Genomic DNA, 20841 nt, shown 5'->3' with positions numbered 1-20841 from the left:
CTCTCTTACACCAGCCAGATTGAGCTATGCGAAAGCGATTCAGATGATGCACTAGGCCAGAGGCAACCCCTTGGTAGATTTTCCCGACCTTGTTCATGGTGACGGTGGATCCGCAACTGGCGTGAACACCCATGCTAGACCCCGCATCTAACCATCGAGTTTCAAACGCTCTATCTCCCTCCATCATGCTGATATAGATATAGGGCAGCTCTCTTCGATCCATGTGGATGCTCCCTCATACCCACATTCCTCGCCAAGAGGCTGTGTACTTTAGAGCTCTCCAGACTTGGACCCACACACTTTAATCCCTTTGAGATGCGTTCACGAACCGGATGGTAAGTGGCGTTGGACTACTAACTATGTTGTCGCCTCCTGACCTTGCTACAGCCTAACTTGCCGTCAGCGGAAGCTGAAGTGCGACGAGAAGAAGCCCGTGTGTGGGCAATGCACAAAAGCTTCCAGAGAATGCATACCAAGCTCAGGCATCGTCTTCCGCCACCAACACAATGCCTCCATGAATGGGGATGACTCGGGCGATGAGAACTCCCTCAAAGGCTTCTATGCATACAAGAACACATTTGATGACGATGCCATCTGGATAGACATTCCCAAGCATGGTTAGTATACCGATGCATACTCCTCAGCTTGCTCGCTAACTCGACGCCAGTCACATTCATCAACACCACCAATCCATATCTTGATCCTGGCACACCGGACTTTGACAACATGTCGACAGCTTCCATGGAATCACCAGGACCATTCGAGGCTCGCTCATTAGGTTCATGGCGTACACACAGCACTTTCCAATCAGTTACCAGCACACCATCCAGCTTGGGACCCGAACTAGCGCCTACCAGCATACCGTTCTGCTACACTCCCGAACTTGAGGCCCTACCGCCTCTGATGCAGTCACCTCCCACCTCTACAGTAGGAACGCCTATGTCACCGCCCATGTCATTATGCAATCGACACATACACCCGGTCATGGACTACGCCGTTTCTGCTGCTGCGTCGCCACCTATTGATCCTCGTCTCAGCTCACCATATGACTCTTCCGATCGAATGCATCGGTCTGTTTCCATATCCAGCTCCAGACGGTCAGTACCTCGTTCGGATGGCGGCATGTCACCTCAAGACGACCAAGAGATTGCCTTTCTCCTACGGCACTTCTCAGAAGGTCCCGGATACTGGATGGATTTCTTCGACATCGGAACATACTTTGCCTCGTATGTTCCTGTCAAAGCGCGTGAGAATCCACTACTCAAGTTTGCGGCTGTTGCGTGTGCTGCCAAGGCACTTGCACGTGTTCAGGGACGCAACTCCGTCATGGGAGGTAGCGCCACATATCAAGCTCGCATGGCCCAGTATCCAGATGCGCAAATAGTAGACTGGAAACACAAGGCTGCAGTATATTACGACACAGCAGTATCATTGCTACTGCACGCTCTAAAGATGGATGTCGTTTCTTCTCCTGACGAATCAGAGTGCGAGCAAAGGTACCCTTCCTCGGCTTCTGACGGACCAGTCCCCAAACGACGACGGACTTCGAGCAACACATCGTTTGCATCCAACACAGACGATCTTCTTGCAGCCTCCGCCATTCTGTGCGCCTACGAGTTCCTCGACACATCCGTTTCGGAATGGGCCAAGCACCTAAACGGTGCCAAGTCTCTTCTCGTCCTTTCCCAGGAGCACGGTATGCCACTACAACTACCAACGCCCACATCGATATCCCCGTTGTCAAGTTTCAACATGATTTCCAAGGCTCGTAGGGCGACGTTTTGGAACATTGCTAGGCAGGATATGCTTGCAGCTTGTAAGTCTACACATGAAACACTTGAAGGATCTTGCTAACATTATCAAAAGTCATTAATAAAACACACACAAGGCTTGATACTGAAGACTTGGCTATCTGGAGGGACGCGGGTCTCATGATTGATGAGCAAGGCTTCATCATGTCGAGCAACATGGCGGCAAGCAGCTACACTGAGGAAGGCGATGCTACCATGAGAGAAGATCTTGTATCCAACGCTCTTGTTTGGCTCATGGCTAAACTAGTCAACTTCATGGCTGCTGGTGACGAGATTGCCAGCCCATCTGGAGTTAGCTGGGGCGGTATTCCGCAGCGCACACTGCTCGAATACTGGTTCAGTCTACGAAAGCAGCTCCAGGTCTGGTACGACGGTCTCCCTCCCACATTCCAGCCATCGGCCAGGGTTACACCTTCACACACGCCCGGTCAATCCCCGACAAACGAGAACGCAGCCATGTTCAGCGAAGTGTGGTACTCGATCCCCATGTGCGCTGCGACTATGCAAACATACCACATGTCGCAGATCCTTCTTTTCATGAATAAGCCGCACGAGTCGACCCAAGGCCGTAGCACGTTGGTTGCGCGCATGAACTCGTATCAATCTGTGCTTGCGACATGTCAGAAGCATAGCCGTGAGATCGTTGGAATCTCGCTGGCTCGGTCAGATGAGGCCGTTCGGATTCATTCCGTGCAACCCTTGTTCACAGCTGGTCAGTGCCTGAGCGACCCGCGAGAACGCCAAGTTGTCTTAGACCTTCTGAGGGACATCGAGTCTGACATCGGCTGGGCTACGGAGTATCGTGTGCGGCAATTATTCGAACAATGGCAAGGAGAAGAACCGGAGGGTCTGGTACCATGAAGCTTATGTCCACCACGGAGGTGCTCAGCCCCATTCACCTCGGACCGCACACCCCTCCCATCCCACCTTCCCTCCCAACAGGGAGGCAATCTTTGATACCAAGGCCGTTGTGCCTGTGTCAGCTTTGGCTTGGACAGAAAGCCCTACTAAGAGTTTAGGCTGGTTTTGAGTCGTCCCGGGTGAGGACCCGGCTAAGGATGCGGTTGAGAAGCCGTTAGCGCGCCCAGACACGCCCACATCGTCAAAGCAGCGGGAGCTATCGGAACGATACAGAACAAAGGCAGCAAGTTGTGATTACGTACACTACTGAATGATGTACCATGGAATTCATTGGACAGAGAGCAGCAGAAGCAGGGACGCCCTGAAATGAATGGCCGATAACCAAGGGGTGGTGGGTGCTGCAATGCTACGCCGCGGATCCATAAGGGATCCGGGCGCTGTGGGCGGCTACCCGGGCTATCTCAGATGGCGTGGAGAGCGAGAGAGAAAGGTACAAAGATGAGGGAGAGATATAACGGCTAGGGAATATAGACAGATGTTGCATCTGGACCCACTTTGCACGGGGTGTTTTGGCACATATCAGCCCACAGGCGATAGAATTTTAGAATCGGAAATGCACACATGATACCCATTGAACCCCCACGACCACGAGCGTTGGCAAGTAATTCGTCTTTTGGAACCCCTGCATGCGCGTGACACGTCTATCTGTCTATGTTTCTCTTGCACACTCACGCATACCCCTCCCTCCCACGCGCACCCCCCCCCCTTCCAACCAGAAACGAGATGACTACACAGGGCAGCTCGCAACGACCGCGATAACCACCACACGAAACCTGGGTTTAATTTAAAATTTTGATGATATTTTTCACTCGCATCGCGTTTGACGAGATACAGGAAACTCTAACCAAGGCTGCTTGCAGCCGTGCCGCGTTGAGACGAAGCCCGGCGTGGAACTTGGTGAACTCAAAGCAAGCCGCATGCCCCACTTTTTTCCTCTACCACCTCGGAATTTCCGATTTTTTTTCCTGTCGGGCAAAAAAGGCACACATACTACTATGGACAAAAGAAGACCGAGGCAGAGAAAGAAAGAGACAGAACGACGCGAACGAACTTTGTTTTTTGCTTGGTCCTGTTAGGGTCCATGAGGGAAGGGGGTTAAGCCACAAGAAAAGCAAAAAACCCCGGATACATGTTAGATACCCGAGAAAGACGCCCATTTCTTTTTTATTCTCTCGCTTCTATGACTTGTGAGAAAAGGGTAAAAATGGAGGTAAAAGTACGAATTAGGATAACCGAATATACGAAAGGAAAAAAAAGGTCAAAAAAGAGGGTTGTTTGGCTGCCAAGAGTCACAGGATGGAAAATCCAAAAAGAGGCAAAACTGACAAGAAAAGAAAGAGGGTTTCTCGCGGACAAACAGGCTTAGCGTGTGTAAGATGCCCTGTCATCGGCAAGCTACAGTGAGAGAGACAGCAGAAATGAGAAAAAAAGACAGATGTAGTGTGGTCAGTGCACACACTACACCAACTGGCACAAACGCTTACTGCAGGGAACCAAGACATAAGACTAGAGAAAAACAAGACACACGGACTCCGAGGAGGAGAACCACAAAATAAGGGTTTCGACAGAACAACAACGGATAACTACTTACGTATGTAGTAACGACAAACGTGCCAACAAAGAAATGCAGACTGCAAGACTTGCTGCACACATGGCCAACATAGTAGTTTTTTTCCTACTTCGTCTACCGTAACTTGTACTTTACACCACACTTACACGCACGTCCGCAACGCGCACACGCACGCACACACGCACGCACGCAGGCCGCAACTGCATAGCCCGCCGCCGCACTTGCGCATCGACGTCTGGTCAGGATCACTCGACACTTTTTTTTTCGCTCTCGCAGCAAGCTCGTCTCGCCTCGTCTCGTCTCGCAAAATACGGGTCCCCCGCCTTTGGGAATGGCCTCTTGTTTAATTCGCCGCCAGTGCGGATCCGGTTCACGGCCGAGATGAGCACGAGCGAGGGCCACAGTAAGGTGAGGTAAGGGCCCAACTTTACATGGGGGAGCTTGGCGACACACACGGAAAACACGCGCCTCTAACTTTTTCTTCTTTACTTTTTGAGAGTTTTTTTTACCCTTTGCGCAATTTTCTGCTGTGCATTTGCCCTGCATATATTGTTGCAATGAGCACTAGTATAGTAGGTCGGTGGCCAGAGAGTAGAGCGGTTAGCTGGGAGATGGTTTTTTTCTTTTTAACATTTTCACTACTGCTGTATAGGTAATACATGCATGACGCAGGAGAAGGGGAAAGATGACACCGATCATGTGGCTTGTCTTTTCTCCTGCGGCTATGGCATGGGGGTGAGGGCAGGCATGGTTTTTTTTTCAAGGAGGGGGGGTTTGGTTCGAGAGACCCTTGAGCTTGTTCATGCGCTTCGGTGGCGGTGGATATGACGGTGCAAAGTGTAAGAGACAGAGAGAGAAGGGGGCGTGGTGTGGCAGTGCATGCGCGCGGGTAAGTGTGTGGTTGGTGGAAAGGAGAGGCGTTGCTTCGGCGCGAATGGCAACGATAATTTCGTCATTGGCGGGCGATGGGAACAAGGTGAGTCGTGCGCACGTGGGTGTGTGTGAAGCGCGTTTAGGGTTAGGGGAGATGATTCAATTTCCGTACGAAGATGCCGTGTTCAAGGACAGGAGAGCGCGAGGAGATTGGCGTGGCTGCTACACGTGTAAGTGTTGGCTGTTGGCTGTTACTAAGTGGTGGCTGTCTATTACTCTACAGAATCAGCGAATACGACAACGTGGTTTAAGGTTTGGTCTAAGAGACGGGAACAAACGAGGTGTGGTGCCTCGTAACGAGTCGTAGAATTTTGTCAAGGGGGCCCCGGAAGGGGGGCATGGCTCGGGCTGGTGGGGATACGGGTGGGGAGAAAACATGTCCTTTGTTGGTGCCATAGTTGTTGGCTCTCCCGGTGATGCGCAATCACAGCTTGGGAGTGAGCAATGCAAGTAATAGTCTCGACTGGGAAACTCGGCAATGACGAAAGAATCATACCACGGAACGCGCGAGGTTACGTATGTGAGTACATGAGGGCCCTGGAGGAGTGCGGTGAAGGCGGAGCCGCACGCAGGGCATGGGTGCGGTGCGTGTGCGTGTCTACATGTGTAGTATATGCGCATGCGTTGTTGTTGTTGACGAGGATGACGATGATGATGATGTGTGCGAGACTGTGTGGTTACACAGCAACTGTGTGCTGGGGGGGGTGAGGAGGGACTAGAAGCGGATGGATACATATGTAGTATGTATTCTGACCGGTTGGTGGCTGCTTGAGGGTCTTCTGGCGGCTGGTGTACTTAGGCGCAGGTGGTGGGTGGTGCGAGGCATGTGCATGGTATGTGCATGGCAAGGTATGAGCTGGGCTGGCATGTCGAGTGAGTAACTACTCACATGTGCATATGCAAGCGAGCGAGGGAGCGCAAGTGCAGGCAGGCAGGCAACAGCAAGGCCTGCAGGACTGGTTATGCACGATGGCGTAACCTTGCAGTGCGTATTAGGCGAGCTATGGTTGGCTGACAGCACTTCTCGAAGATTGCCCACCCTGACCTAGTGCGGCTTAACGGCGTCTAGCGTACACTACTGCAGGCTGTCATGCATGGCGCTAGCGAGCGGGTGAGACGATAAGACGATGAGACAACTAGACCACGGGGGGGGGCATCTCGGCTTGCCCATTCCAGCTGGAACATTGCGGCAGCGAGCGGCTCCGCCATTTAACCATGAATTGGGTAAACCTTTACAGCCCCTGTTCCTGGCCCGCGCCCTGGCCCAACGTGTGTGCCCTGGGATGCTGATATCATCCTCTCGGCCACATGTTAATTCGTAAGAGCAAAAGGGTCTTCTTCGGCACCAACTAGGTCGCTTACGTGAAACGGTCGCGCATCTGCCCACCCGGTCGCGCTGCTTGAGCTGGCTGTCTCCATCCTTCTAGCTGAACTCTATGCCATGCAACAGAGGGCCGTCCCTCTAGAGGTTCCCTGGCCCAGCCCGCAGGGTCGAGCTCCATTCACTAGGCCTGTGTTTGCGCAAACCACTAGACCGTGTGCGGCAAATGCAACGAGATAGCTTGACGCACAGCAGTGTGCAGATGCCTCGTGGCTGGCCTCGGGCTACTACTTACATGACAGCTTCGAGCGCCTTCTAGGGGTGCCTACTAGTACTCACGGCCAGAGCTCGTATGTAAGAAGAGGACGCTTGCACCACGCTTTGGCGCCGATCGGCAGCCGATATAGCCGCCACGACTCAGGTGCCGACGTCTCAGCTGTCGTAGTGTACAAGTGCACGTGTGTAGTGTACATGTCTATGTACCTACCACGTAAGTAGCGCATGCTTTTACATATACATACTAAAATACATGCGTATGTGCATACATATTCTACCTACACACATGATCCTGCTGCTATACTATACCACTACCATCACCATCATTGTCATCTCAAGTGCCGACGTGGAATGATGTGGCAGGGCCACCCAAGCCGTATTCCCCGACTTGGAGCGTAACCATGAGGCCAGCCTGCTCCCGTCTGATATCATCTTACGCACGTTACGGCTTCACCGCCGTTCCATCTGCACATGTGTTTCTTCAACTGCATGTCTGGACATGTCGTCAGGCAGGGTTGTCGGGCTTCTGGCGATGCTTGCCGCACCCCCACCACCAAGCACGGGTGTGTGGAAATTAGCCCCGCGCGCCAGCCGCACCCACCGTCCACCTGGCTGAACTCTAAAGTAATATTTCTCTTGCCCGTTTACGCGTCGCCTGCTTTCCATTCGTCCCTCTGAAGACGCCGCTGTCGCCGACGCCAGACACCACCAAACTGCGGCTACAGACATGCGTGTCGTGTTCTCTGGCCCATCACGAGGTTCGTCCAAGATCGGCGCTCCCTGTCTGCATCGGGCCTAAGTGCGTCCAAATTGCTCACAGCCGCCCGGATCCCGGTGACGTGGATAGATCGATCCGGCTGCTGGGGGGTGAGAGGAGACATCGCCCGGCCTGGTTTGCGCGCCAAACCGCAGTCGTAGTACTCCTATCTCTATTTCTCACTCTCTGATATCTGCCGATGACATGGAGCACCACTTGGCGACATTGCATCTTGTCTGTCACGGGCTCAAGGACCGCCATTCGAATCGTACATGTGGCATCAGCATGTTGCACAATATAACCACAAAAATCACCTGTCCACTCTGCATACAGAACAGTCACGCGTTCAACTCGCCTACATACGCTTGCTTTGCCGACTTGTTGGCGACTCAAACACCGCATTCTCCTCGTTACGAGAAAATTCCATGTGCATTACTCGCTCATCACACCTAAGGCGCGAGCCAACTCCGCCAAGAACCGCCCAATTCCTTAGACTCCTCAGCCGTTCGTCGCCTCGTGCAGCCTTAACACAATGATCTACACACGGTTGACACTGCTCAAGACATCAGGCCTGCACTCTCGGCCAATGTTGGCTGCCTAGTAGTGCAACTCGACTCCACCTCGACAATGCGTCCTGGGGAACCCTATCCATATCGGAAGCTAAAGGCGATCGTGAATTACGTCGGATCCATTTTATGGAGAATACCGCTATCTCGGTACATAGTCGCTGACCACCAGATGGTCCAATTGCCCTCATACTCCCCCAGATCATGTCTCACTCCCTCAAGCCGATTGCCACCGACGTGATCGATAGCCCACCCCTGGGTTGCAGTGGGGAAATGAAGCGATCAATAGTGCGGGCATGAGGCGCAATCATACTAAGTAGCTCGTCCAATATGCATCCCGCTGTAAAGGACCACATCTCACTCCACTATCGTCCGGTGAGCATCCACAGATTTATACACATCTGAACCAGACATCCGACATGTCCGTACATTCTACCTTTTCATTGGTATCGGGGGTTTTCTCCTCGCCTGTATACATACATGTATACTACTACAAACATACATTGGATTAAGCTTTGACAATGTTCTAGGCTAATTCTTTGTCGCTTCTCCACGGCTACCGGCAAGCTAGTATCCCCACCCACCCCTCTGTAGAAAAATAAAGGAGCGTCAGAGGAGGCGAGTATGATGCGCTAAGCGAATGTGCAGCTCCTTCTGCAGGAACAATCCCTTCGCTGCTAGAAAACTCCCGACTCGCTAGGAGAGATTGTAGTAATACTCCTTTGCATCTTTGCATTGATCGGTGAATACACAACGATCGGCCTTTCTTCTCTCGCGCATTGAACGGTCAACATAGAGCACGCGATTGTCTTCTTCGCCTGCACATTAATCGCTCAGTTTGTTCCATTTAGGAAACGCATCGGTCAATAATCATCGTATTCTGGACATGAACTCATTCGTATAAATGCAACCACGTGCGACAATCTCAAGTGAACTTTGGTGTTTCTACTAGTGCGACCGGGCATTCTTTTGCGTCCGAGGGCCCAAGTCGCTCGTCGCAATCACGTGCATACGGGAAACAAGCCTCAGCACTCGGTTTATCCAGTCCGCTGTACATTCTTCTGCCTGCCATATTTCCAAATACTCCTCTGTCCTATCGCTATTCGCACGGCGATACTATTAGCAGGTACATACGGCAAAAGATGATAATCAAACGAGAAATGATACGAGCTACAAGATATACAGGGACTATGCCTGCATGTCTCATATCCATCTATGTATGTAGTATTGTCGGAAGCCAAACTGCCACGCAACGGCTATAGGTATTCGCAGCCCACTTCCCGCAACCCCTCCCCTCGCTTAGACGAATCACTGACCCCTAATATAACCACAAATAGGTATGTTCTGCGACATCCAACCCACTTCCCCGTGACCGTTGTCTACACGGTGAAACACAAGAAAAAAGAGACCAAAATCAATAGTAAGAATTAAGCATCGCTATCATCCATGATGTCACCATTATGATTGCGACCAGGATTTTGTCCGCCCTTTTCACCGAGGATCATCATCTTGAATATTCACCGAGACACCACACCAACAGGCTCGAAAGAAGATAGAGACAGGATGAACATGATACACTAAAACTATAATCACTGCAACCCATTTAGGAAACAAAAATGCCAAAAGCTAATGCAAAACTTCATACGAACGTAGTAAGCCTACTAAGTGAGATTATTCGCCGAACATACTAGTTCTGGTCGTATTATGTGTGTCGGCGATTATCAACTTGCACACGTTTGTAGGAAAGTACTACAGTAAAAACCCGGCCTTTCATCAATCCGCGGCTCGGGTACACACAAGGCCAGAAAAAGACCAATAAAATGTAACCCCATCATCATCGTCACCATCACCACCCCGTGTTTCTGGGCGATAGGAACAAAAAGGCAAGGGCCCAAGCTCACCAAGTATGCCGAGCACACCCACCCACACACATCCATGGGCCCCGTCCCCACCCCAAAAAGATGAGCAAAACCCGGGATCCAAGGAAATCAAGACAAGAAAAAAAGAGCCGCTGCAGCGGCAGCGCATCCGACAGGGCGGGATTTACCGTTCGTCTCCAGGCCCAGCGCAGCAGAACAAGAAAAAAAAGTGAAAGAGAAAAGGCCCTCATCCCTCCTTCCCACTTCAAACCCCCGGGTCCGCCGGTTGACAAGGCATGGGGGAGACAGCACTGTTCGTGACCAACAGGGCCCACCCCATAACCCATGTCAGCGCCCATGGTCTGTGGTTACCGGGACCCACCTTCATGGGACTGGGAATCTTGTTGTAACAAAATCAGCCGATTCGACACAACCAACAGCTGGCTGGCCCGCACACGCCCTAATTGACCCGCTGCCCGTTTTCTATGCCTTGAAACAGGAGATACGTACGTACATGGGAGGGAAACACACACACACACACACACACACACACACACACATATACACACACAGAGGAAGGGTTGCTGTCAGAAAAAAGTGGGGACGGGGTGAGAATGCGAAGAACAGGGCGCCCCACACTTGTCTACCCCTGCCCCCAAGGGAAAAGGGCCAAGACGGAATGATGGCTATTGATGTACGTGTTTGTTGGCGAGAGAGAAAGGGAGAGTGTGAGTGAGATTCCCTTTCACACGGGGGGTTTTTTTTTTTGTGACCGAACACTGTCCATGTGAAGTGCGGGTCTTTTTCTCGGTGTGGTTGTTCGCTATAGTCTTTAGGCTCTTTTGTTCTCGTGATGGTAAGTATGTACCTACACATACCACATATCCCACAGCATACACGCAACCCCCCCACCTGGAGTCTCTTCGGGCACTTTGGCTACGTGCGTAACTTCGTCTTTTGATATTTCCATCCCATGCAACACACATGGCGCAACTGACTCGTCAGGCAACACAACACACACACGCAACGCAACGCAACGCAAAACCACCCGCGTATGGATACATCCGCTCTCTTATTCAGGTGCTCAGTCTACTACACTCTCTCATCATGGTCTTTCTAGCCAAACATTTCCTCACCTGATAAAACCCCTCACCAACGCACCAACCCACGCACCCCCCCCCCTTCCCAGCCCTGTCGATCTTTGCTCCTCTTTTTTATCTGACTTGAAGTCGTCTCGGGAAGTGGAGAGGGGTGGTGGTGGTGCGGAGCCTACTGGGGCCCAGGCATTTTCTGCACGCTTCGGCGGTCCTGCACGTCTTTTTTGTTACGTGGGATGGATGCAACGGCCACGGGCCAATATAAACGACCTGCTACCGTACATACGTACATGGACACGGAGCAATCGGGCCAGGGTCCTTGCAGCTCCCAGCAACGGTTTCGGGTCGGCCAAGGATTGGGTGAAGGGTACGTAGTTAGGGAAGGAAGAGGAAATCAAGGCATCCATAGGCTGCCCTGAACCGGTCGTTGTCTGAGCTTCGAGGTGCCAACCCACCACCCCTCACCCCCAGCCCAGCCACCGTTTGCAGTTACCTGTAATTATGCCCTCTCTTGTTTTGTCTTGATCGGATGCTGGGGTGTTTGAAATCGGATGCTGCCCCTGTCCTCCTTTCGTATTACCACCGCCGGGCAGGGCAAGGCGTTTTTGTGGCCTTGTCCACTTGGCCAACCTACCTATAGGAGATGGGGAAATTTCCCCCGTTACGTACGCGAACTTTGACAGGAGGGCGTGTCCCCGTTCTGCTGCACATCGTGTTCCTGACGAGACCAATAGGAGGGCCCTGTCTGCTTGCTTGCCTGCTTGCTGGTGTTGCTGCCTGACACACCGTGATGGCTTTACTCTACCATGGAATGGTTGAATTACTGTCACTGTAGATGTGACATTACGAGGCTGTGTAGTGTGTACCACTGGGCACTCTGTACACCTTGTACATACCTCTCGATCTACTCTAGTTGCGTTGTCGCTGCAGCGTTTTGCGCGTCCAGAGTTGTGGTCATGTAGGCATTTTCCCAGTTGGTGCATGAGCGCTTGGTCCCCGACTCGTTGGCCGAGTGACTTTGGGTGATAATGGCAGAATGTAACCCACTTTGCATTACTTTGATATCGCGCTCGATCGACTCGTATCGATCGCCTGCTGTCCCACTGTACTGAACGTCCAGGTGGAGCTTGTTGTTGGACGGTTCTGGGCTTCGTATCTCGTCATTGCGCATGCGTCCAATGTTTGCTTTTTCAATAGTCGCAATGCTTGTTCTTCCCCCACGTTCCTCATCTTCCTGTCCGACATCGTTCATTGCACTTAGGCCCTTGTCCGTATCATCAATCCTCATTTCTTGCACTGTTGATGTTGGCAAAATGATCGCCGGCTGAATAAGAGACTCCTGGACTCCACTTGATGTATCATCAGGCAACGGCGCCTTCACTTTGCGCGCCATTCTATTACCCCGATTTTGAGTACCTGATATGCTTTTGGTCTGCGCTGAACCCATGCTGGATGCCTCCTTAGCACGTCTGGCCAGCCTGGCTGCACGAGCATCTGGTGGAGCCTCTCCATCCTGTTCCAACTTGCCAACCACATCTTGATTCCTGCTGTGCGACTTCTGCTGCTCTACTGCTGCAGAGGCCTGCTGTGCTACCGCAAGCGCCGGACTCTTGCTCTTCTTCGCAAGATCCTCTTCACTCAGCTCCACCCATTTTGCGCCCACTTTCTTCATTTGTGTAAACCTAAGGAATGTTTGACTCGATCCGCTTGTGTCCATGTACTCCGATCCTTCGGGCGGCGCATTGCGACCTCTGACGTACAGTTGGCTAGGCCGGTGATACTCATCACTGCTGCGGTAGGTTTTGTGGAACTCGACCGTATCTGAAAACTTGAGTCGCTTTCGTCCAAGCAGGTAATTGGTGCTGCGCGATCGTTTGGGCGACGGCCGAAAAGACAGTGGCGCGTCACATTGCTGCAGCCGTGGATTGGGTGATTCTTCAACTGTTACAGGAGGTTGGGTTGCTGGCGAATGTGATCTTCGACGCGCAATGCCTAAATGTGGTTCCTCGCTGCCATGGAACACATGCTGCACCTCCGGACTTGCTTCTTCAATGCGCGTAGTGCGTTCTCCAGTTGGTGGAACCGGGAGTGCCTCTACTGTCATGAGCCAATTATCGAATTCCATGCGGGCTTTTTTGTGGTTGTCTCGCGCAAAACTCTTCGTAATGGAATCGCGCTTGTTTTCGAAAGCCGCCCATTCAGTATCTGCAGCTTGTAGAGCATCATAGAGTGTGCCAAACCGCTGACAGGTGCTGCATCCAAACTCTTCTGGTGCTTGTACGGGAACGAGCCCATCGGCTGTGACAGCTGCGAGGACTCTAGTGCATGATTTGCACTTGATTGTGTTGTTGCTGCCTGCCATGTGGAACCTGTTTGGTCGAGGGCGGGGTGATGTTATTAGGATAAGAAATTCGGTTTAATATGGTTGTCAACGAAAGTTACAGAACTCCAGAGCAAAAGAATGCCTGCGGAGATATCAGGCATATAATCGTCAAGGCAGTTGCGGGTGTAACGATTCAAGGGTGTGGAGTCAGAGTGAAGGTGTTTTGATTGAGATAGCCACACGGCAAACCCTTCCGTGATCGTCAAAACAACGCGCCGCGCTTTCTGTAATGACAACGAACGCTATATTGCGGGGGCCTGTATGCGGCAGAACCGTGGATGAAGTCGGATTCAAAGATGTTTGATGTTTTTGAGCGGTGATGTCGGAGACGAACGATGCTGCAACCAAATTGCTTGTTGCCTTGCTAACGTCGCTAATCCCGGTTGGGCCATCCCCTATCCTCGGGACGACAAAAAACAGAGGCAACGTCGTGATTCTTACACAACGCTAATGTTCGTGTAAGAGATTTTGAATAGCTGGTTGGCAGGCAGAATATGGGTCATTTTCCACCAAGGTATTTGGAACTAGAACTATTATAAAACAGTTCATTACTTGATATGTGAAAGAGTAATCTTCACAATAAGTTTCTTGAGATGTTATTGTACAAGAGTGAGCATAATGCATGCAAAGACGATACCAGGAATTTGACATGTAGGGGCTTCCTGGCATCGCAAGTTATGCAGTTTTGAATGCAGATCTCGTCAGTCATCCAAGACAATACATTCATTTCTCCCAGTTTGGCAGCTCACTCCAACATCTTTATATCTTAGTAGGTGACCTGTCTTACTACATCTCATCTATCAGTCGCAATTTGGGGAGATGTGCTTTATTTACTTTGTTTGACCTGTCGAGATCTCCCCAAAAAGAATGCCGATACATTACATTCAACAGCAAACATCCTCAGCATACAGCCGCAAGTGATGGATTGCTACCGTCTCAGTCCCCCTTCCCAATTCCGATCATAACAACAAAACCCTATGCCTGATTTCTAAACCCATCTCTTTATTCATAGTAGCCCCATCAACTGTCAAAAAACACACTCTCCCCATCTATCTTTCTCTCCAACTCCTCCTCCGTCATGCCCGCAACCTCAAGTCCAAAATGGTAGTTATGCCATCCAACCTGCCTCTTATGCCTCTCTACATATCCCATCGTCATATCCCTCCACGATCCCTTTCCTACTCCTTCCAGCCGCGTATCTGCTCCATCAAGCAACTTTGTGGTTCCATCAAGGAAGTTCTCGACAAAAGAAACTTTCTCAACACTTCCAAATGATTCTTTCATTATTCTCGCTACCATGGCAATGTCGGCATGAGGCATAGTTTGGACTCCGATAATGAGCTCTGTAAGATGTAACTCCTTTGCCAAAGCGCGAAGTTGGCACCGCCAGAAATATGGAAGGCCACCCATGTCCTTCTGCACCGGTGGTTGCAGCAAGTCGAAGATTGGATCTGGTGCTAGCCAGCGTACGCAATGTAGGAGCGCGCCGCGTCCGAAGTGGAAGGCGAGACGCCGGATATGGGGGCGATTGGTTGGTCCTAATTGCCACAAGAAGTTTGTAGTTCCTGTGAGTCCGAAGTGGAAGGTGGTTCGGTGAAGAATGTATGACTGCATTGTACTTGTGATGGTGGGAGAAATGCGAAGTAGTGTCGAGAGACTGATTGGTGATTTGGCGTGTTTTGATGGCAGTCGGTAGCTGATTTCAGGTAAAAGGTCGTAATTTCGGGTCAATCCCGCAGCGGTCATCATGATCATTTCTTGAAGTTCTTGAGGCAGGCGAAGGAATGGATGGAATAAGGGTTGAATGTTGACGGTATCTTCTGGAGCTGGTTGGGGACTAAGAGCCTGTGAGTGTGTGCGAAATGTGCGCTCTGCTTTGTCAGAGACGGTGTTGGCACTGAGGCTGGTATTTTTGATTGCAAGACGCGTGAAGTAGAGGTTGTTGAGGTATTCACGGGCGGAGAGCCAGCCAGAACCGCAGCGAATAACGAGTTTATAGTAGTTGCTCGGGGAAATGGATTTGACCTGCGAAGTTGGCTGGGCCATGTCGTCTTCAGCGAATGTGAATGGACATGTGCTCTCTTCCCACTCTGTAAACGCTTCTCTACTTTCAAAAGGGTCCATATCACCCCTTTGCGCTGGCCTTATCATACTAGGTCTCTTACTCTTCCTCTTGCCCATTTGCGGACTAAAAAGCCTGACGACAATCTTCTTCCTACAATCCGTGAAGCTCGAATCCGTAAGCACGCACTGCACGCTCTTACCCAAATCCAAATCCTCTCTCCTACGTGGATCAGGAGGCAACAAACTAAGCTTCCCTTGGAAATGCGCGCTTGAATCGTGGCCCATGGACCATTGTTTCAAATGTTGGATGAATATTTTTCGCTGCTGTGCCTGAACCCAATGCTGATTGACAGGGTTACGAGGCGACTTGGTGGAAGGCGAAGGAGGGTTCTTGCTGGGCAACTCCAAAGGAACTGGTGGGGAATTTAAGGGTGTGATAGTGTGACCCTTGTCGATGGTAATAGGCGTGCGAACCATGCTGGAGGAGTTGAAACAACGTTGAAAAATGGTGGCGGTCCAGGTCAGTTGAGGTATGTTTTAGTCTAGTGAGATGTCTTGGTTCACGATCGGTAAAGAAATGGTCTGGTGATAAGCGTCACAGGTGAAGAGTCCGGTAACGGCTCCAGTTAGCGTTGGTTTCACCGCTCGCAAGCGAAAATAAGGGCACCGTCTGTATTGCGATATGTACTAGTCAGTTATACACCGCGTGGTGTTAAACGGGGGCGTTTGGGTGTTGGTGCAGATGGCCAAACGAAGCAAGCAAGCAAGCAGAGTTCCGAGAGGGTTGTTGGAGATACGTCGAACAGCAGCGCGTGACTCTGGCCGGACAAGGAAGGAGATTTCGAAACGATCCACCTCAATGACGAAACCTGTCCGGCGGAGGCAAAATACTTAGCTGTCAAACTGAAGTTGTGTGCACGTCAATCTCGGTAGGGGACAGACCTAATGATGTACCGGCCGTGCCGGACAGGATTTGGTGAGATGCACCATGCATCATGACGAACGCAAATGCGGAGAAGTGGCCCGTCACCAACAGTAGCCGCTAGCCTGCAACCAGATAGCACGCGCCACCTCTACATCAATACCTCGGACACAAACAGCACAGACGTACCATGGACTCAGCTTATATGTATGTAGTTGCGATCGTCTGCAAGTGCCACAACCCGTGTCCCAAGGGTGGGTTGTGAGAAGAAATTCCATTTTATGGGTGGCCATGGTGCCGGGTATCGTATCCCAAAGTACACAAGAATAAAACGCCGCAAAGTGAATAGTGTTTTTGTAAGCCATTAGGCTCTTCCCTCTAGCCAGCTCGCAGCCCGCTCTAGAAGCCCATTGAAGCCCTTGACATTGGCCAAAAGCCCACCACCACGCGAACCGACATCCTTCGCCACGCCATCTAGTAGCATGCTTAGTGGCATGTCTGGACCCTCGTTTTCTCTTCCTTCTTTGCGCGCCTTAGCACGACCGTTTTTAATCGCAGCCTCAATAGCGAACATGTTGTCACTGAGCGTGTTCTGAGCGTCCGCCCTGGCTTTCTCAGCATGGTACTGTGTCTGGATATCGTCCTGCTCCATGGCGATTTCTTGTCTACTATTCTGGAGGCCTAGCATCTCTTTGCGTAAATCAGCATTAGCGCGTCTCAGTAGCTTCATCTTTTGGAAGTTCGTGCTTAGTACGTCGTTAGCATCTTGTAAATCCATTAGCTTTTCATTCAAGCTCTCCTTGAAGGTAATCGACATGTTGATCTGGCTTCGTAACTCCTTTCGGCTGTCGGAATCTTGCAAGTTCTGCAGCTTTTCAGCCATGCGTTTGAGACGATGGTCAATGCTATCTTCTAGAATTGAGCGCGTGATATCTGCAGCAGTAACACCCCGAACTGTAGAGCCTTTTATGCGCATCACCGAGATGGTATGTGTTGGCCCCACAAGCTTTTGACGCTTGCGGGGTGGGTTTTCCGTTGAAGGCTTAACACGTGGTGCTTGCTCGGGAGTAGATCGCTTAGGGACGGGTTGAGGGGTGGGTTCCGCTTCTTCTTCTAGCGCAGAATCCTCTTCTCCGGCTGACGCTTCGTGTGCACTGGAGACTTCTACACTATCTCCCTGTCTTGCAGGCTGCGATAGTCGTGCAGATACCTTGCCACGAGCAGGTGAAAGGCCGTCAACAGTCTCATCAGCGATTTCGGTGATAGGCTCTTTGTTCTTCTTTTTAACAGACTTGCGAATCGCCGGTGTTTCCTGGGGCTCGCTCTCTCGGACATTGGATGCTTCACGAGGGCTCATACGCTTCACAGGTTTCACCGAGGCGACTGCTGGTGTGTCACTTCCAGTGTGGTGCTCATCTGATAATCGCGGTCTGCCACGTCCACGCTTCGCGGGATGTGGTTCCGTAGCTTGCTCCCCAGGGTCTCCATTTGCTACATGCGCCTCGACTGGCTGTGATGTTGTCGGGATTTTCTGACTTGATGTTGATTGCACTTGTGGGGACAGCTCATCAATAGTCATTTCTGTTGCCTCTTGCGGTGTTTTCTGTGGCTGTATTTCACTCCCGACCACGCGCGGCGTAGCTACAGGCACTTGGGGCGAAAGCTCGTCCTCACTCTCATCCTCGGTTGGCGGCGCCGCTGGTGTATTCAAGTAAGCATCAATTCGGGAGGCCGACTTTCTTGGCTGTCCGCTAGGGAGTAGACTAGGGGTTTCTGGGACGGGATCGGTTGACTTGGATCGTCTTGATATGGAGCGCTGTGACCTTGCTGATGTTGTTCCATTTGTGCCTGTGGTCGGTATCTTTTGCCTTGCGCTTCCGGAGAGAGCCCGCTGCCGTATCGCCGCCTGAGGTGGTGTCCGTTTCATCACGGTAGATCTAGCGAACACGGCCTCGCGCACATTGCTCGCACCCTCGTCCATCACCGAGAGCTCATCCGGGCCATTGTCCTGTTCCTCGAGTGCGGGGGAGGCAGTTCCAACCACTCTCATGGTCTTCTCGACCGAGCGCGCAATCTCCTCGCGGTTTGGGCTCAGTTCATCCTCTTCCCCTTCGACTACATTCGATTGCGTAGTGGGCGAGGCACGCTTTCGCTTGCCCAGTTGCGGGGTCACTGTCTTCTCTTTTGGTGTGCTATTGCGTTTTGACGCGCTGCTGCGCTGAAGCGACGCGCTTCTGTGTCGCTGTGCCAAGCCATTCGGGGCACGCGGTGTACTTTGGACTGGAGTTCGGCGAGAGGGTGGTGGAGGAGGAGGAGGAGGAGGAAGTGAGGATTGTTTAGCAGGGGCTGCGCCGAGAGCACCAAAGTTGAAGCCAAAAGTCGCCTGTACTGAGGAAGGGCTGCAGCTGTCAGCATCCAAGTCGTTGGCTACATGCTATGACGCCTGTCTTACCCAGCACCGCGCACGCGCTGCTGTCGATGCTCGCGGCGATCTATGGATTTGTCAGCACAAAGACGGAGAAATAGGAATGACACTGTTTTCTCATACCGACGGGCGCCATGGCGATGTGTGGTGTAGCAATTCGAATTCGGGTGGGGTGGGCGAGGCTGCTGTTGTCGCGTGGTAGTGTTGTGAGGGTCGACGCGCTGACCATGCATGGCCAGGCCCTTGCTTGGCTTCCATCATCCCCGCAATAATTCCGTTCGCTGCCCACGTCTCACAACACAACGACTGCCATTGCATTCCACCATCATGGGCTGGCTATGGGGTAGCAAAAACAGCCCAACCGGGTCAGATCAGCTCGACCCCTCCCTCCGCGAATTCCTCAACAAAGAAGCCCCTACAGGCCCCGCGCCTTCATTGCCCTCTGTGCCCAAGGAAAAGCCCGCCGATGCACAAACACCCACACCCACACCCCCGCCGTCGCAGTCCCAGGAACAGACCGAATCTTCTAAGCATCAGGTGCCGCCTCAATCTCAATTCCAAGATGGACGCTATGCCCATCTTTGGAAGAACTACACACCCCAGGACATCCTCGATGATCGCGGAAAGTCGGAGCAAGACCGGCTGCGAGACCTAGTCGACGCCTACAACGATCGCAAGTCCTCCATTGGCCGAATAGCAATGGAGAACTGTGCACTCGAGTATATGGAGCAATTCGAATGCTTCCGAAACCCCAAGACATGGTGGTCCAAGGGCACTATGTGCAGCGCCGAGTCGCGCAAGTTCAACCGCTGCTACGATATCCAGTCCAAGTTTCTCAAGGCCCTGGGCTACATGACCATGGATGCTCGCTCGCCCGAAGAGGATGAACGGATCCAGATGCACGCCGATAAGCTATACCAGCGCATGTTGCAGCAAGAAGCAGAGATAGAAAAGGCAAAAGAAGAAGGCCGACCTATCCCAAAGTTTGAAAGCGTCTTGTCCAAACGTAACGTTGCGCAGGCAATGGGCGGTGTATCGTCAACTACCAAGAATGAACAGGTGGCTGAAATTGGAAATCTGAATACTGCAGACGAAAATGAAGTATGGGCACACATCAAGCCAGAAGCACGGCAAGAATACGAGAAGAAGCTTGAGAGTCTGTCCCCTGAAGAGCGCGAGATTGAAAGAATGGCCGTAGTGGGGGAGCTGAGGGCTCAAAATGGTGTTGCAAAGCAGCTTGAACAGACATTTATTGAGGAACGAGTGGCTCGCATGAAGAGGAGAGAGGCTGGCCAAGCGACGTTTGGTGATACCATCAAGACGCTGTGGGGATGGGGTTGAACTACAAAAAAATGTACGCATAGATTGTGTTTTGATAACGTGTAGAATTACTCATGATACCACAAATTATACAAGAAATGTCACTATTTCTACATAGCGGTTCAGCTTCGTAACAGCCTCGCGCCCTCGCTACATCTATTTTAGATTGATTCTGAGTGGTATGTATACTCTCTGTGATTCAAGTGCATGTATTCAATGGAGCAGTTTCTGCCTTTAGTAATTAATGAGCATCTAAACGAACTGGTTAGCTATCTGACCTCTTGGTGGACTAAAATACGTAGTATTGGAATAAAACCAGCCGCTTTCACCACCACACATTAAAAACAAGATCTGATATGCTAGAGTGCTATATTTCATGTATAGATTGAAATACTGTAAGAGAGAATCATACAATTATATATAACTGGCGTGTAGGGGTGTCTGATTATTGTTGCGCTAATTTAGTGGAGAAGGTTTTTATCCGGATATTTTGGTCCACCGAGAGCTGACGTTGGATACGTGGTATCTGATATGATATGGCTGCTGGTTCACCCTGTACTTTGGAATATCCTAACAAGAGCCATACTAGGCCCAGAAACAATTGGCATGTCGTTTC

The 20841-nt window shown here is 51.4% G+C and overlaps 7 protein-coding genes across 7 annotated transcripts; 3 read left to right on the top strand and 4 right to left on the bottom strand.

Moving 5' to 3' along the window:
* The first annotated feature begins 169 nt into the window (after positions 1-169).
* On the top strand, positions 170-2931 carry COCSADRAFT_306311 (uncharacterized protein). Its single transcript, XM_007700438.1, has 4 exons — positions 170-335; positions 388-617; positions 668-1816; positions 1867-2931. The coding sequence occupies exons 1-4, from the start codon at positions 316-318 to the stop codon at positions 2670-2672; spliced, it is 2205 nt and encodes a 734-aa protein (XP_007698628.1). The 5' UTR covers positions 170-315; the 3' UTR covers positions 2673-2931.
* Positions 2932-5359: 2428 nt separating this feature from the next.
* Positions 5360-6015, bottom strand: COCSADRAFT_306298 (uncharacterized protein). The gene has a single exon (XM_007700437.1). It carries the CDS (start codon positions 5968-5970, stop codon positions 5461-5463), a length of 510 nt encoding a protein of 169 aa, XP_007698627.1. The 5' UTR covers positions 5971-6015; the 3' UTR covers positions 5360-5460.
* Positions 6016-10830: 4815 nt separating this feature from the next.
* On the top strand, positions 10831-11202 carry COCSADRAFT_35531 (uncharacterized protein). Its single transcript, XM_007700144.1, has one exon. The coding sequence runs from the start codon at positions 10999-11001 to the stop codon at positions 11152-11154; it is 156 nt and encodes a 51-aa protein (XP_007698334.1). The 5' UTR covers positions 10831-10998; the 3' UTR covers positions 11155-11202.
* Positions 11203-12537: 1335 nt separating this feature from the next.
* COCSADRAFT_86703 (uncharacterized protein) lies at positions 12538-13473 on the bottom strand (the record flags this gene model as incomplete). The annotated part of the gene is made up of 1 exon (XM_007700436.1): positions 12538-13473. A coding segment is annotated over one exon (936 nt), but the record flags the coding sequence as incomplete, so codon positions are not given.
* Positions 13474-14191: 718 nt separating this feature from the next.
* Positions 14192-16474, bottom strand: COCSADRAFT_35529 (uncharacterized protein). The gene has a single exon (XM_007700143.1). The coding sequence runs from the start codon at positions 16033-16035 to the stop codon at positions 14515-14517; it is 1521 nt and encodes a 506-aa protein (XP_007698333.1). The 5' UTR covers positions 16036-16474; the 3' UTR covers positions 14192-14514.
* A 255-nt stretch (positions 16475-16729) lies between these two features.
* Positions 16730-19041, bottom strand: COCSADRAFT_198434 (uncharacterized protein; the record flags this gene model as incomplete). Its single annotated transcript, XM_007700435.1, has 3 exons — positions 16730-18879; positions 18933-18972; positions 19029-19041. 3 exons carry the CDS (start codon positions 19039-19041, stop codon positions 16845-16847), a joined length of 2088 nt encoding a protein of 695 aa, XP_007698625.1. The 3' UTR covers positions 16730-16844.
* A 156-nt stretch (positions 19042-19197) lies between these two features.
* Positions 19198-20387, top strand: COCSADRAFT_35528 (uncharacterized protein). The gene has a single exon (XM_007700142.1). It carries the CDS (start codon positions 19233-19235, stop codon positions 20244-20246), a length of 1014 nt encoding a protein of 337 aa, XP_007698332.1. The 5' UTR covers positions 19198-19232; the 3' UTR covers positions 20247-20387.
* Positions 20388-20841: the final 454 nt, after the last annotated feature.

Source organism: Bipolaris sorokiniana (assembly GCF_000338995.1).
Source record: "Bipolaris sorokiniana ND90Pr unplaced genomic scaffold COCSAscaffold_5, whole genome shotgun sequence".
NCBI classification, from domain to species: domain Eukaryota; kingdom Fungi; phylum Ascomycota; class Dothideomycetes; order Pleosporales; family Pleosporaceae; genus Bipolaris; species Bipolaris sorokiniana.
Note: the sequence above shows the minus strand (reverse complement) of the source record. Positions and strands in the feature narration are given on the sequence as shown.